The sequence below is a fragment of the Pelophylax lessonae genome, assembly GCF_965119305.1.
Source record: "Pelophylax lessonae genome assembly, chromosome: 5".
Lineage (NCBI taxonomy): Eukaryota > Metazoa > Chordata > Amphibia > Anura > Ranidae > Pelophylax > Pelophylax lessonae.
In genome coordinates, this window is record NC_138772.1 from 548,793,095 (window position 1) to 548,808,265 (window position 15,171).

At 48.7% G+C, this 15,171-nt stretch overlaps 1 protein-coding gene across 2 annotated transcripts; it reads right to left on the reverse strand.

The window, feature by feature from the left end:
• Window positions 1-348: 348 nt before the first annotated feature.
• On the reverse strand, window positions 349-13,700 carry LRRC14 (leucine rich repeat containing 14). 2 transcript variants are annotated; one of them, XM_082258539.1, is made up of 4 exons: window positions 13,609-13,700; window positions 11,313-11,648; window positions 4,610-5,251; window positions 349-1,017 (listed from the first exon to the last, which is right to left on the reverse strand). In XM_082258539.1, exons 1-4 carry the CDS (start codon window positions 13,695-13,697, stop codon window positions 447-449), a joined length of 1,638 nt encoding a protein of 545 aa, XP_082114665.1. In that variant the 5' UTR covers window positions 13,698-13,700; the 3' UTR covers window positions 349-446. The 2 variants fall into 2 exon arrangements, with proteins under 2 accessions (XP_082114665.1, XP_082114666.1); XM_082258540.1 differs by having other exon boundaries at window positions 13,638-13,696.
• Window positions 13,701-15,171: the final 1,471 nt, after the last annotated feature.

Here is a 15,171-nt window from a genome sequence, read left to right on the forward strand (position 1 = left end):
GGGGAAGACACAATAGGAGAAGATAAAATTTAATTCAATTCAAAGAGGATTTTTTTGCTGCATTATAATATCTTGAGAAAAAAATGAAGCTTTATTCTGACGCGGTCATATCATTGTGTGTAACTGCATAGAAAAATGCAAATATTAAAAAAAAAATATAACCTCATATGGCTTATGTAAAGAGGAAGGCCCAATGAATTCAGTTGGGGCGGAGCCAGAAGGGATTTCTTTGGTAGGAGAGATTTTGTGGGTGTCGGCTAAAACAGGAAGTGAAAAATCCCCCCAGTAGGGCTACAGTCATCAATAAAACTTTCCCTGCTCCACCCATAACCAAAAAAAAAGAAAAAAATGGTCGTTCCACTTTTACGTCTTTATCTAAAAAAATTTAATAAATAAAATCTGGGGATCGGAACCCTGAGTCCGTATTTCCGCACCCCCCCCCAGCACTAGAGGTTCAGGTAGTCCAGGTTCCGGTGAAGGCACAAATCCGTCGTCCACACAACGTCCGTCCGCTCCGACCTTGCCAGCATCTCCTGCAGCTCTGCCGAGAACCGCGCCAGCTTCTGCTGGTCGATGAATCCGTCCGTCGGTGCGCCATAAAAATCCGCCCAATCTAGGCCCTCGCCGCAACAGTCCACCGGATACGGGTAGACCACCAGCCGGAGCTCCCGGAGCCCTAGGAAGTCCTGGAGGAGAGTCCTCAGTCCCCGGGAGGATAAGGGGTTACTGAAGAGTCCTAGGTACCGCAGGCGGGAACAGCGGCAGAGAGCGGGCGCCAGCGCCGACAGGGTGGAGTCAGTGAGACGGCACTCCATGACGTCCAGGTGAAGGAGGGAGGAGGAGACGGCGGCCAGCAGCTGCAGCAAGGGGGGGAGGAGGAGCTCCGACAGGTTGGTTCCGCTAATGTCCACTTTCTTCAGGGCGGAGGCGTGGAGGCTCTGCGTCAAATAATACAAATCCGGAGGGAGGAGGAAACAGAACGCCAGTTCCAGACTCTCCAGTGGCTCTTGGATGCCCCTGACAAAAGAAACACAGCATTACCGCACACAGAGTTCAGGAACAATTCAGTCAAGAAGTGATATGTATAGGTGGAGTCCGATATCCTGTCCTATCTAATAGTGTGATCTTCCTGTCCACCTTTGTGTGTCCCTGTCCCCTTTTATGTGCCCCCGCCCACCTTTGTGTGTCCCTGTCTACTGGTATGTGTCCACACCCACCTGTTTGTCCCTGTCCACTTTTATGTGTCCCCGCCCACCTTTGTGTGTCCCCGTCCACTTTTATGTGCCCCCGCCCACCTTTGTGTGTCCCTGTCCTCTTTTATGTGTCCCCGCACCCACCTTTGTGCGTCCCTGTCCACTTTTGTGTCCCCCGCCCACTTGTATGTGTCCCCACCCACTTTTATGTGCCCCCCGCCCACCTTTGTGTCCCTGTCCACTTTTATGTGTCCCCGTCCATTTTTGTGTGTCCCTGTCCCCTTTTTTGTGTCCCCGCCCACCTTTATGTGTCCCCTGCCCACTTTCATTTGTCCCTCGCCCACCTTTGTGTGTCCCTACCCACTTTTATGTGTCCCCGTCCATTTTTGTGTGTCTCTGTCCACTTTTATGTGCCCCCGCCCACCTTTGTGTGTCCCTACCCACTTTTATGTGTCCCTGTCCACGCCCACCTTTGTGTGTCCCTGTCCACTTTTATGTGTCCCTGCCCCCGCCCACCTTTGTGTCCCTGTCCACTTTTGTAACCCCACCCACTTTTATGTGCCCCCGCTAACCTTTGGGTGTCCCCGTCCACCTTTGTGTGTCCCTGTCCACTTTTATGAGTCCCCGCCCACCTTTGTGTGTCCCTACCCACTTTTATGTTTCCCTGTCCACGCCCACCTTTGTGTGTCCCTGTCCACTTTTATGTGTCCCCGCCCACCTTTGTGTCCCTGTCCACGTTTATTTGCCCCCGCCCAACATGCTGCATCCCCGTCCTCTTTCATGTGTCCCGCCCACCTTTGTGTGTCCCTACCCACTTTTATGTGTCCCTGCCCCCGCCCACCTTTGTGTCCCTGTCCACTTTTGTAACCCCACCCACTTTTATGTGCCCCCGTTAACCTTTGGGTGTCCCCGTCCACCTTTGTGTGTCCCTGTCCACTTTTATGAGTCCCCGCCCACCTTTGTGTGTCCCTACTCACTTTTATGTTTCCCTGTCCACGCCCACCTTTGTGTGTCCCTGTCCACTTTTATGTGTCCCCGCCCACCTTTGTGTCCCTGTCCACGTTTATTTGCCCCCGCCCAACATTCTGCATCCCCGTCCTCTTTCATGTGTCTCCGCCCACCTTTGTGTGTCCCTACCCACTTTTATGTGTACCCGCCCACCTTTGTGTGTCCTCGCCCACCTTTGTGTGGCCCTACCCACTTTTATGTGTCCCTGTCCACGCCCACCTTTGTGTGTCCCTGTCCACTTTTGTGTACCCCACCCACCTTTGTGTCCCTGTCCACTTTTATGTGCCCCCCGCCCAACATTCTGCATCCCCATCCACTTTTATGTGTACCCGCCCACCTTTGTGTGTCACCGACCCATCTTTGTGTTTCCCCTACCCACTTGCTACTTAACCCTTTCACTGCCATACACGTTTTTGTGACTTTTGCAACACACACAAAAAAAATAAATATATAAAAGTGATTGTAAAGTCTTGTTTTTTTTTTTTTAAATAACAAGCATGTCATACTTCCCTCCTCTGTGTAGTTGGTTTTGCACAGAGCAGCCCAGATCCTCCTCTTTTCGGGCCCCACTTCTGCACTCCTGGCCCCTCCCTTCTATTGAGTGCCCCCACAGCAAGCAGCTTGCTATGGGGGCACCCGAGCCGAGTCACCGCTCCGTGTCCATTCAGACATGGGGCTGTGACCTGGCCCTGCCCCCCCTCTCTCCTGATTTGCTGACTGACTTTGATTGACAGTGGGAGCCAATCGCGTCTTACACAATGAGGAGGGGTTGTCCAGGGCAGCTGAGACACTGCTGCAACATCCCTGGATAGAGATGGGCTCAGGTAAGTAATAGGCCCCTTTTACACCTGTGCAACTTGCCCTGCGACTTAGGGACTGCAAAGTTGCATGACAAGTCATACCCCATGATTTCCAACGAGTACCATTCATATCTGTGCAACTTAAAGTCCGAGCGACTTTAAAGTAGTCCCTGCATTACTTTGGTCCAACTTTGATGCTACTTGAGGTCCATAGACCTCCAGATTACACAGGCATTGCTTCAAGTTCAGTAAAAGTTGTGGCATAATCGCTGCCAGGTCACACAGCTGTGAAAAGGGTCTTAGGGGGGCTGCTGCACACAGAAGGTCTTTTTAATCTTAATGCATAGAATGCACCTTCTGCCTTTACAACCCCTTCAGTTTTGGCCTTGAATCCCCCGAAACAAGCTTTATTTTCTGAAAGCAGAGAATAAAATGGTGGCGATTTCCAATTGTTATTATGTTATACCAGGGGTGTCAAAACTCAATTTAATCGCAGACCGCATCAGCAGTAGGGTTGTCCTCAAAGGACCAGTTGTATCTGGTGTGTGCTATGTACAGAGTGCAAGGTTCAGGAGTGCATTACGTGCAGAGTTCAAGTCTATGCTATGTACAGAGTGCAAGGTTCGGGAGTGCGCTACGTACAGAGTGCAGGGTTCAGGAGCGCGCTACGTACAGAGTGCAGGGTTCAGGAGTGCATTATGTGCAGAGTTCAAGTCTATGCTATGTACAGAGAGCAAGGTTCGGGAGTGCACTACGTACAGAGTGCAGGGTTCAGGAGTGCATTATGTGCAGAGTTCAAGTCTACGCTATGTACAGAGTGCAAGGTTCAGGAGTGCGCTACTTGCAGAGTGCAGGGTTCAGGAGTGCGCTACGTGCAGAGTGCAGGGTTCAGGAGTGCGCTACGTGCAGAGTGTGCAGGGCCGGTGCAGGGCATGCTGGGACGCGTCACCAAAGAGCAGGCAGAAGAGGACACACTGGCTTCAGCTGCCCACACCTGAGATGGCAGCGCTGGAGAATACATTTTAAGTATTTCTTCTAAAAGGTAAAATTCTAAAATTCACCCCCAAGACCGGAACTCCACTTTAAGTTCGTACATGCATGTATGTAGGGGTTGGTGGGCGGGGGGAAGGGCTCAAAATTTTTTTTTTTGGGGGGGGGGGGGGGGGGGGGTTGGGGAGAGTTCGGAGTCGGACTAATAAGTCCCTTTTGATAGCATTTGTCAGGTGAGAGGTCCTCTTTATAGAACAATAATAGGTCTATTAGATCCCCTTGACCTCCAATGCAGCTAACAAAGCACTGATTGCACCTGATTAGCTGCTTCCGTGACTGTAGCAGGCGGGGAATGACCACTCTGGAACTGGAAGTGATGAAATTGTTCCTCCATCTCCTCTATGGGCAGTCATCCCAATCGCTTACTGTGGTCCCGGGAGGAACATGGGAGCCCGTTAACTACCGTGGTATCGGTGAGTACTTGAGCACAATTATCGGTTCTCATACTCGCTCTTATGAAAACCGGTATCGGTGCATCCCTAACATAAAGGTTACGTTGTTGGCAGTGAAAGGGTTAAGGGAAGCCATATTGTTTCTGAAGATACTTGGGAGTCGTACCCCAACACCTGCCGCAGGCGCCCGGACAGGCGGGAGGATCCGAGGTTCAGCTCCTTCAGGGACCTCAGCTGTCCAACTAGCGCGGCGAATTTCCTCATGGCGTCCTCCATGTCAGGGGTCAGGCGGCGGACGTCCACATTGCTGTACGGCAGCTTGAGGCTGCGCAGGGAGCTGAATTTCGCCATGGCGGGCAGGATGGCGTTGAGGCCGTCCAGGCCGAGGTTGTTGAAGCTGAGGTCAATCTGGCGCACCCCCGCCGGTTCCAGGAGCTCCAGCAGCGCCACTGTTCTCCGCAGGGACAGCTCTTTGGCCCGCAGGTCACGGCACCGCAGGCGAAGGGGGCCATGGACGCTCGCCTGGAGCGCTTCCCGCAGGACGGAGAAGGACGTGCTGTTCACGAAGAGGTCCACCCGCACTTCCACATGCACAGAGTCCTGGGGATCGGGCGGGACCAGAGCAGAATTTCCGTGTCCCCGCCTCCTCTTCGCCGCTTGTGTCGCTTCGCTGCGACGTCTTCTGGAGAGCTCGATGCATGCTTTGGCCAGGGTCACCGTGCGTGACAACGCGCTCTTTGCTTCGGGGCCTTGTTCCAGGAAGGCATTGTGGGTGCCTGTCATATCCAGGAGACGCAAACGCTGCCCCCTACGCAAAAAAAAAAAAAGAAATATCAAAATGGGTAGAGCAGTGAATACATACCCAACGTCCATTACATGCAAACCATAAGCCAATGTCAGCTCAGGGTGGAGAGGAAACAAAATAGAAGTCTCCAGCCATGCTGATCCAATAGATTCAAGCAACTGCCATTTCTTCCTCACATTTTAGACCATTGGGTTATGCTGCCACCTACAGGAAGACTGGACATTGACAATAAGAAAAAGTATAGCCCCTCCTTCATCCAGCATGCCTCAGTTTTTTTGCTAGTGTCCCAGGAGGATAGACACTTCGCTCCACTACTTGAGTTGGTCTCTACATAACAGGTATTTGATTGGCATATCCTTGGAGGCTATACAAGATCATCACCCACTTATTGTAATTCTGACCACCCCCCCCCAGGGGAGTTATGGTCTTCAATTCTAATTTAGAGTCACAATGGTCTACCACCCCACACCTAGAGCAATGGTGGTCAACCAGCGTCTCTAGGCCTTTTGGCCAAGATCAAGTCTAGTATCTGTTCTTATCAGTTGTTAGGGAAAGAACCCTGACCCCCTTGGCCAGTTTGGGGGGTCAGTTAGTACTTCCCTGATGTAATTAGGTGGGAATGGTGGGGGCGGTGGGTGGGCTTTTTTTCTCCTGGGTTGAATCTGGCCTTGTGCACATGGCTTGTCCCCAATTGTAGGCAAGGCTTTCCCTAAGCTCTCTAAGATCTGATACCTTCCTGTAGAATGGAGAGCAGGGCAGCCATCAGACATTTTGGGGCCCCTTACACAGCTTTAGGCCTGGGCCCCCCCAGGCCTGACCACCAAGTTACATCCTCCTCCTCTGCCTGGGCCTGTGAATGCATTTGATTGAATGCAAGTACACCAGGGGGTCCTAGCAACCAATAATTTTGACAGCGGCAGCCAGGGGGAGGCTGGGAGTCAGGAGCCAGTGCAACGGGTGGCACCAGCGAGAGTAGGGACTAGATGCCAGTGTAGGGGAGGAAAGGAAAAAATGGGGGAGGTGTCAACTTGGAACCTGGGCATCCCTCGGGACGCCTGGGCCCCCTACATCTGTATGGGCTGTACCCCCGATGGCAGCCCTTATGGGCTGTACCCCCGATGGCAGCCCTGATGGAGAGGCACTGGTCTGGCGGAAGGACGGGCTGCAAAAGAAGCCCGTGGTGTTATGTCCCCCTGGGGTGGCAGTCCAGGGGTGCTGTATACTCATTGTGTATAGGGTTCACTTTGAGTTTATTGGCACCAAGGCCACTGCACCATGACACATTTTTCGCACCTGCCTCTAGGGCTGGGCCTTTTGGCTAGGACCAGAGGAATTTTTGATTCCTGGCCAAATAGCCTGCCGTGGTATTGCACCATAGCACTACTGCCCTTCTCCACTTCCCTTTCCCCACCTCTATGTGTGGGTTTGTCACGTTTGTTTTTTTCTTTGTTGGCACAGTACACTTTATTCACAGTTTGATTAGTAGGGGGTAGGCCTTGGGGCCTGCCCTAAAAGTCATGGGAGAGGGTGGATATGGCATTCTGGTCTGGTTTTCTCTCTCTCTCATGGGGTCTTTATTCAGGGGAGCCTCATCTAGTACTTGGGGTTGGTCTGTTTTGGCAGACCTCCCAGAGGACGGTGTGCGCCTGGTTTCGCTAGGTGGACCAGTGAGTACCTCAGTCCCTGTCAGGAGTCTTGTGCACTGGAGGATCAGAGTAAGGGCCCTCCCTCTTTGGAGGAGGTCCATGTGTGCGCCCTGTGCACTTTTTTGTGTCCTCGTGTTTTGTGTGTGCACTATTTTTTTGCACCGGGTATTAGTTTGAGTGTGTTTTACAAACCACAGGTTTTAAAAAAAAAAAAAAAAAGTGGTGGTCAACCTGAAAAATTTTGGAGGGCCTCAAGTGCGGCCGCCAACACCTCCATGTCAACGAGTGCAATAACAACTCCCAACATCGGTGTCAATGGATACAATAATAACCCCCAGCATTGGTGTCACTGAGTGCAATAATAACCCCCAGCATTGGTGTCACTGAGTGCAATAATAACCCCCAGCATTAGTGTCAATGGATGCAATAATAACCCCCAGCATTGGTGTCACCGAGTGCAATAATAACCCCCAGCATTGGTGTCAATGGATGCAATAATAACCCCAGCATTGGTGTCACCGAGTGCAATAATAACCCCCAGCATTGGTTTCACTGAGTGCAATAATAACCCCCAGCATTGGTGTCATTGAGTGCAATAATAACCCCCAGCATTGGTGTCATTGAGTGCAATAATAACCCCCAGTATTGGTGTCAATGAGTGCAATAATAACCCCCAGCATTGGTGTCATTGAGTGCAATAATAACCCCCAGTATTGGTGTCAATGAGTGCAATAATAACTGCCAGCATTGGATTCAGTGACCACAATAATAATCCCAAGCACTGGTGTCAGAGAGTTCAATAATAACCCCCTGCATTGGTATGAGTACCATTACCACAGAATATTCCAGTGCCTGGCACCCCGCTGCCTCTCTACTATTCTTATAGTGCAAAATAGCCCGAGGACTGCATGTTGGGCACCGGCAACCTAGAGGATCAGCCTGTAGTTCCAGGCCTAGGTCTTTCAGAGTTCCTATAATTGCAAAGATTTTTCCACTAAATGGTCTGCTTGGGTAATTTCTTTATGACTGGGACAATCCTGCAGGATCTTGGGCCCCACCTGGCAGTGTGTTCACCAGTGCCTTCTTCAAATCCCTAATGTGGCTGTCCATCCAATACTGGTGGTAACCATTAGCTTAGTCTTCAGGAAGGGGTCCTCTGTTGCTGGGGTAGGTCCCTGTTTCAGTGAACAGATAGTACAAATGTCTGGAGCCTTACACTTCAGCTGTGATGGCTTGTTGCTTTAAAACTGGTATCTAGCATGGGACTGATGTCCATTCACATGAATAGGGCACTATAGGTGTTTGTTTGGGATGCTGATGATCCACCCAACAAGCATTTAACTGAGCTAATAAAGTATAAAAAAAAAGTGAAAACAGTCCACAAGGTTGAAGTGGGAAAATCCAAAAGCAAATCCTCATTCCCATAAAGTGTTTAGGAGAAAATACTGAAAACCAGGTAGGAAACCAACTATATTCAGATGACAGTGGTCACCAATGTGACAAAGCCCACCACCACGGTTGGAGATGTTACGCTTACCAGAAGTTGTGAACCGAGGTACCTTTATAGTAAATGGGTCATACAGGCAGGGTGTTACGAGGCTGGTGGAAGCCTGTCGTGCAGAGAAGGCTTACCGTTGCCGGTGGGCGGAGCTTGGATGGAAACCCCTGAGGTGAGTAGCACAGGCTAGCCTGAGGTGCGGAGTCTAAGCATCCACCGGTCTTCACCAGAGCCTCTGATGGTGAGGATGGATTTGGCTGCAGGTGGATACCAGGTCGCGATCCCCAGGGTTGCCCCACCAGAGGGTAACCGGTCAAGGTCCGAAGATGGATGAGCCGACAAGGAGAATCCAGAAGAATAGTCAAAACGAGCCGGGGGCAGGACAGGCAGCAAACAAGCGAGGTCAGGGAGGAGGCAAAGGTCAACAGGTATCAGACAGGAATCAACAGGAAGCAGGTTCGGGGACACAGGCGAGCAGAAGACAAAACAGCAAAGTGCAAATGCACCAGCTGCCTTTAAATAGGGCTTCTTTGGCGCCAAACGTCCGGGCTAATGCGTATTAGCCAAGCGCTAATTCGCGCATGCGCATTAGCCAATTAGCGTTTTCTAACACAGGGATAATCACCATAGATAAAGGGACCCCAATGACTCAGGAATCTTCAATCGAGATGTGTCACCACACTTCCGGTAGTGTTAAACTATCTTCTCCTTAGGTAAATTATGTCTCGAGGTTTGAGAAGTTGGAGCCAGTCCAATGCTGTTTACTGCTGCTCAGTGGAGACACTTTTAAATGCTCAAACCTTGAGACATAGTTTACCTAAGGAGAAGTTCAACCCTATCAGAAATGTGGTGACACATCTCGATTGAAGATTCCTGAGTTATTGGGGTCCCTATATCGTTGGTGATTATCCCTGCCTGTATGTCCCATTTACTATAAGGTACCTTGGTCCACAAATTCTGGTAAGCGTTGTAATGGTATCCTGCGATGGATATCCTGAAAAGCTGTCGCAGGCAACCATTTTGTCTCAGAGCTCAGCCATGATAGTTTTTAAACCAAAAGGTCACTCACTCACCAGCCCCCACCCCAATTAACTTAGTATGCAGAGCTTCAAAGAAAACCTTATCAGCAGGAAGCCTGACAGATGTGTAGGACAGGACAGGCCGGGTCATAAACGGAGCAGATGTTTATTAGGGCTAACCAGAGCTGAGTTGTAAATTCCTCAGACAACTGTTCAATTAGAGATGTACCCATACATCTAACAATTTATACCCAATTCATAAATGCAGACAGGAACATGACACATTAACAGAAAGTATATATTTGGATGAGAAATAAAATACCGATCAAATTAAGATCATACATGATCACGTTCGCTCCTATGGAAGACAAGCTAGCTGTCAGATGCCTTATGGGTCAGAGGTTAATATGAGATAACCTGTGTTTGGTGTCTATGAATATAAAATTCCATACTGCACAAGACTATATCAGTTTCAAGAAGGCAACTGGTAGACATTGGAAGATATGAATTATGTTATATATCTGTCTATACGGGAGGTTCCTTGATATTGTTTAGACTGTAGGGCCGCCCATGGCCACTGCGTTTATTGGTCAAGGACCTCCGGTGACACCCCCTGCGGTCTCAGAGAAAAAGGAGCGAAGCAGATGAGTGCTCATGGAACATCAAGGAAGAAACATCAAGTGGAGAACCGATCACATATGCTCAGCTTCTGAAACTATGATACTACTCAGGACATTGACTGCAAGTATCTTCATTTCTAATTCTTTATCTTATTTTTCAAAATATTTTTATTTGCACCAATTTTAACCCTTTTTATTATTAAACTTTATTTTGAAAAGAGTTAATCTTGTCCCTAAAGCCTCGTACACACGCAACGAATTTCCGCCGACCGGTCGTCCGTCTTTTGTCCAGAGTCGTGTCTGTTGGTTGGAATGTGCTCTAGACTGCACAAGAATTTTCCCGCACAACAGAATTCTACTTCAGAAGTGATGTCATGTGTTGGATTGCTTTCTTTGTGTTCTTTCATCTCTGAGCATGCCTAGTCTTGCTCATAAGATTTTTCACCATCGAAATCTGCACTAATGAGACGAAAATCGGACGTGTTTTGATGGTCGACAAAAATTTTGTAATCTGCACACCAGGATTTTTTTGGCCGAAAAGTCGGAGTCGGTTGTCGGAAGCCTCATACTAACAAGCCGAAAATCGGCAGATCGGTCGTCGGACGAAAATTCCCAGCCGAATTTCCACTCGTGTGTACGGGCTTTAAAGCTCTTAACGCATGCTAACCAAAGAACCTGCCTCTTGAAGAGCGCTACTGTCTAGAATAAATCCTCCGGACATTCCTGTCTGCGGTGACAGCGCGTGTTACAAATGATTATTCTAAAGTCATAATTGGTATTTCTAAAATCAGGAGCGTCTGCTGGGCTCAAACGTTGCGGTGGTGGCAGAGAAAGGGTTAATTGCTTAATTAGCCCGGTGACAATCGCTCTCAGCCTGCGGGCATCTAGATTGTGGTGTGCAGCTGAGAGTGGCATTGTTACACAAGTGACGGCAGGGTGTGAGATTGCCTGGTCCTTGGTCACGAGTTGGATGAGAAGGCCAGGGGCCTGATGCCCGCCACCGTCACAAGCGTAGCATCTCCAACCGCGGTGGTGGGCTTTGTCACATTGGTGACCACTGGCCTCTGAATATCCTTGGTTTCCTACCTGGTTTTCAGTATTTTCTCCTAAGCACTTTATGGGAATGAAGATTTGATGACCATTGACCAATGAGGATGGAGACCATTCATGGCACTGCTGACTCCCATGGTACAGGTTTCCAAGGTGATTCTGATGTGGAGATCTCTATGTGACTCAGCCCACCAGACTTTCCCAGCTCTCCCCTCAGGAATCGTTGCTTACCTCTTCTTACTTGCCCCGTTGTCTCGGCCCATTGTGTCGCCCAGGTATGCCACAATGCCCAGTATGACAGTCTGTGTGGACTCCCAGCTGGAATGAAGGTGGATCTGGCCAGGGTGGACTTGTAGCAGCTCCTGGAAGCGAAGGATAGGGAAGGGCCATCGCTGCACCAGGTCCTGCAGCACCAGAGTCTTCCTCCCCAGGAAGGCGGCACTGAAGAGCGGTGGGTAGAGCTCGCGGGGGATGGAATCCAGCGCCCGGCAGAGGGAGGCGTGGTCACTCACCACCTTCTGTGCGCACGCGTATACCAGAGACAGCATGGCTCCGCCCCCATTATCCCTGTCAAGACAAAAAACACAGCGCTCAGAAAAATGCAGGATACCAGTTATGGAGACCACCTGAAAAATACTAGCCTGGCTGTCACTCCCATCCTCTGCCTTCAATGCTTCATGAGTCACTGACCTGGAACAAGCAAGCAGCCAGTGAGGGCCAGACACTTTTTCTGTTGAGGTCAGGGGCTTAGCATGGCAGCCAGGAAACTGGCATTTCCAGAAGATCAGCCTCCATATTGCTCTTATAACAGGAGTGACACTTTACTGGTTGTGTAGAAAAAGTCTAGGGAGGAAGGTGAATTTGGCGCTCCGAAACTGCGTGGCGCTCATTAACAGAACTCCACCCAACTCATTAAAGTGCAACTCTACCCAAAACTGTTCTTTTTAATCTAGTGGTGGATGGAATGGGGAAAGATTAGGATCCATTCGCACCTATCCAGTAAGATGTGTAAGTTGGGAGCACTGGTATCCAATGTCAATGGCACCCCAATGGGCGCATCGGCCCAACGCACCCCCCAAAACACACAGCAGTGCACGCCAACTCACACGACTACGGAGTCACACAAGTGTGAATGGAGCCTTATATGTGGCGTAACGCATGGGAAGGCAACGCACCGGAATGGACGGGTGTGAACGGGCCCTGCCGGGTTGTTACTGCTCTCTGGGGCTCCATGGGAGGGATTTCCCCTCATTCCCGTCCCGGGGACAACAATTTAATCAGACGGGAAGTGAGGGAAATTTCACACAAAGACAGAAATATAGACAGTATATAGAGTTAGTTTTCGCCCCCCCCAATAAAGGCTGCCATGATGGTGCCAATTCCAACTCTAAGGGTAACCTGTCACTGGCATGGTGGGCATCACCTGCATTGGTTTCAGTGCCCTCAATCACCCGCGGAGACTGTGAATTGGGGGGGTCATACGATGGAAGGTTCCGGGGTCATCACTCATCCGCAGAGGCTGTGAGTCGGGGGGTCAGACGATGGAAGGTTCCGGGGTCATCACTCACCCACGGCGGCTCTGAGTCGGGGGGGGGGGCAGACGATGGAAGGTTCCGGGGTCGTCGCTCACCCGCGGAGGCTCTGAGTCAGGGGGGGGGGTCAGAAGATGAAAGGTTCCGGGGTCGTCACTCACCTGCGAAGACTGAGTCGGAGAGGGGGGGTTGGACGATGGAAGGTTCCGGGGTCGTCACTCACCCACAGAGGCTCTGAGTCGGGGGGGGGGGGCAGACGATGGAAGGTTCCGGGGTCATCACTCACCCACGGCGGCTCTGAGTCGGGGGGGGGCAGACGATGGAAGGTTCCGGGGTCATCACTCACCCACGGCGGCTCTGAGTCGGGGGGGGGGGGCAGACGATGGAAGGTTCCGGGGTCGTCGCTCACCCGCGGAGGCTCTGAGTCGGGGGGGGGGGGTCAGAAGATGAAAGGTTCCGGGGTCGTCACTCACCTGCGAAGACTGAGTCGGAGAGGGGGGGTTGGACGATGGAAGGTTCCGGGGTCGTCACTCACCCGCGGAGGCTCTGAGTCGGGGGGGGTCAGAAGATGAAAGGTTCCAGGGTCGTCACTCACCTGCGAAGACTGAGTCGGAGAGGGGGGGTTGGACGATGGAAGGTTCCGGGGTCGTCGCTCACCCGCGGAGGCTCTGAGTCGGGGGGGGGCAGACGATGGAAGGTTCCGGGGTCGTCGCTCACCCGCGGAGGCTCTGAGTCGGGGGAGGGGAGTGATGGAAGGTTCCCTTTTGGGTGGAGAACACTGTGACCCCGGAGCGAAGCCTCCGCTGGAAGCTGCTCTGGTGGAGTCTGTTTATTGGAGGAGGAGAACCTGTCACCACATAAATAGGGGGGGGGCTGATTCTTCCTCACTGCCTTGGGGGGTCCTAGGACTTCACTGGCTGCATACTTGTTCTAGAACGAGCCCAGGGTGAAGGCATTCCTACCATGACAGGCCCTCAGCGGCCACTCACACTCACCTGCACCCAGGTTCCCAGGGCGCGCTCACCGATGACATCATCAGGAATCCCCTTCCTGATTGGTGGAAGGAAGTGAAAGTAACGTCCATTGGGCGCGGTGTGGCTGGCAGGTGGCGCTATTTCCATCTCTTATATCTGCCGAGGGGCGTAGTATTTGATATAGCCAGCAGGTGGCGCTCTCTCTCTCTCTCTCTCTCTCTTAGATAGTACGTTGTCTTTATTCTGTAAAAGGGGTGCAGTACCGCATAGTGGCCACAGTAGAGGTGGCGCTCGACTATCAGCTAGTGACCTCCACAGTATAGATCAGCAGATGATAAACGAGCGCCACCTCCACTGTGGCCACTATGCGGTACTGCACCCTCTCTACAATTCTAAGTAATACGACGAAGGATATTATAGATTCTAATTATCCTTCGCTGTACTACTTCTGAAGTGCAGTACTGGCTGTGTCCGGCAGGTGGTACACCTCCCCGGGTGAACTCCGCTTTTGAACAGTATAGGGGGTGCAGTACCGGGTTATTCCGAGAGGTGGCGATCTCTCACTCTCTTTTCTCTCAGCCAGTGATAAGAAAATGATATATCATAGGACTGTATGGAGGTGCAGTACCTCAATGTAGCCGGCAAGTGGCGCTCCCTCTTTTCAGGCTCTTACATAATAATATTATTTATTTATTTATTTTAAATTGTATTTATGGTTATTGTATATATTAATAATTTATTAATATTATTATTATTATTAATTTGTTTTCTGTGTATTATGTATTATTGTATTTATTGTTTATTACTTTTTTATTATTTGTATTTATTACTGTTGGTTATTTATTTTTTAATTATTGCATTTATTTATTATTAATATTAAGAATAATAATGATTATTATTATTAATATTAGTTTTTATTATTAATAATATGTATTCGTTATTTATGTATTGTTTATTATATTTTATTTTTTATTTACTTTTTATTTAATATGTTTCATTTATTTAATATTTTATCATTTATTGTTTATTAGTTATTTTATTATTTGTATTTATTATTGTTATTTATTATATTTAATTTATTATATATACATTGTTTTTATTATTAATAAAATGTATGTCTTAGTTATGTATTGTGTATAACATTTCAGTAATTTTTTTAAATTTAATATGTATTATTTAATATTTTATTTATCATTTATTGTTTATCAATTTATTATTTTATATTTGTAATTCATTTTGTCATTTTTTTATTACATTTAATTTATTATAATTAATTGTTTTTATTATTCTTAATAATAATTTGTTATTTATTTATTGTTTATTATATTTTAGTTTCCATTTGTTTTATTTAATATGTATTATTTATTTAATATTATATGTATTATTTATTGTTTATTGACTTTTTTTTTCTTTTTAGAATATTTATATTTATTATGATTGGTTATTTATTCATTATAACAGTATTTATTACGTTTAAGGTATTAGTTTAAATTGTTATTATAAACATTAATATTTCTTTGTTATTTATGTCATGTTTATTATATTTTAGTTTTTGTTTATTTTTTATTTATTATTTATTTAATA

Coding starts and splice junctions, on each gene's coding strand:
- LRRC14 (XM_082258539.1), bottom strand. CDS start 13,697: ATGGACGTTACTTTCACTTCCTTCCACCAATCAGGAAGGGGATTCCTG. Junction 5,252..11,312: donor AACGGGGCAAGTAAGAAGAG/GTAAGCAACGAT, acceptor TTTTTTGCGTAG/GGGGCAGCGTTTGCGTCTCC. Junction 1,018..4,609: donor CGCCTGCGGCAGGTGTTGGG/GTACGACTCCCA, acceptor TTCTTTTGTCAG/GGGCATCCAAGAGCCACTGG.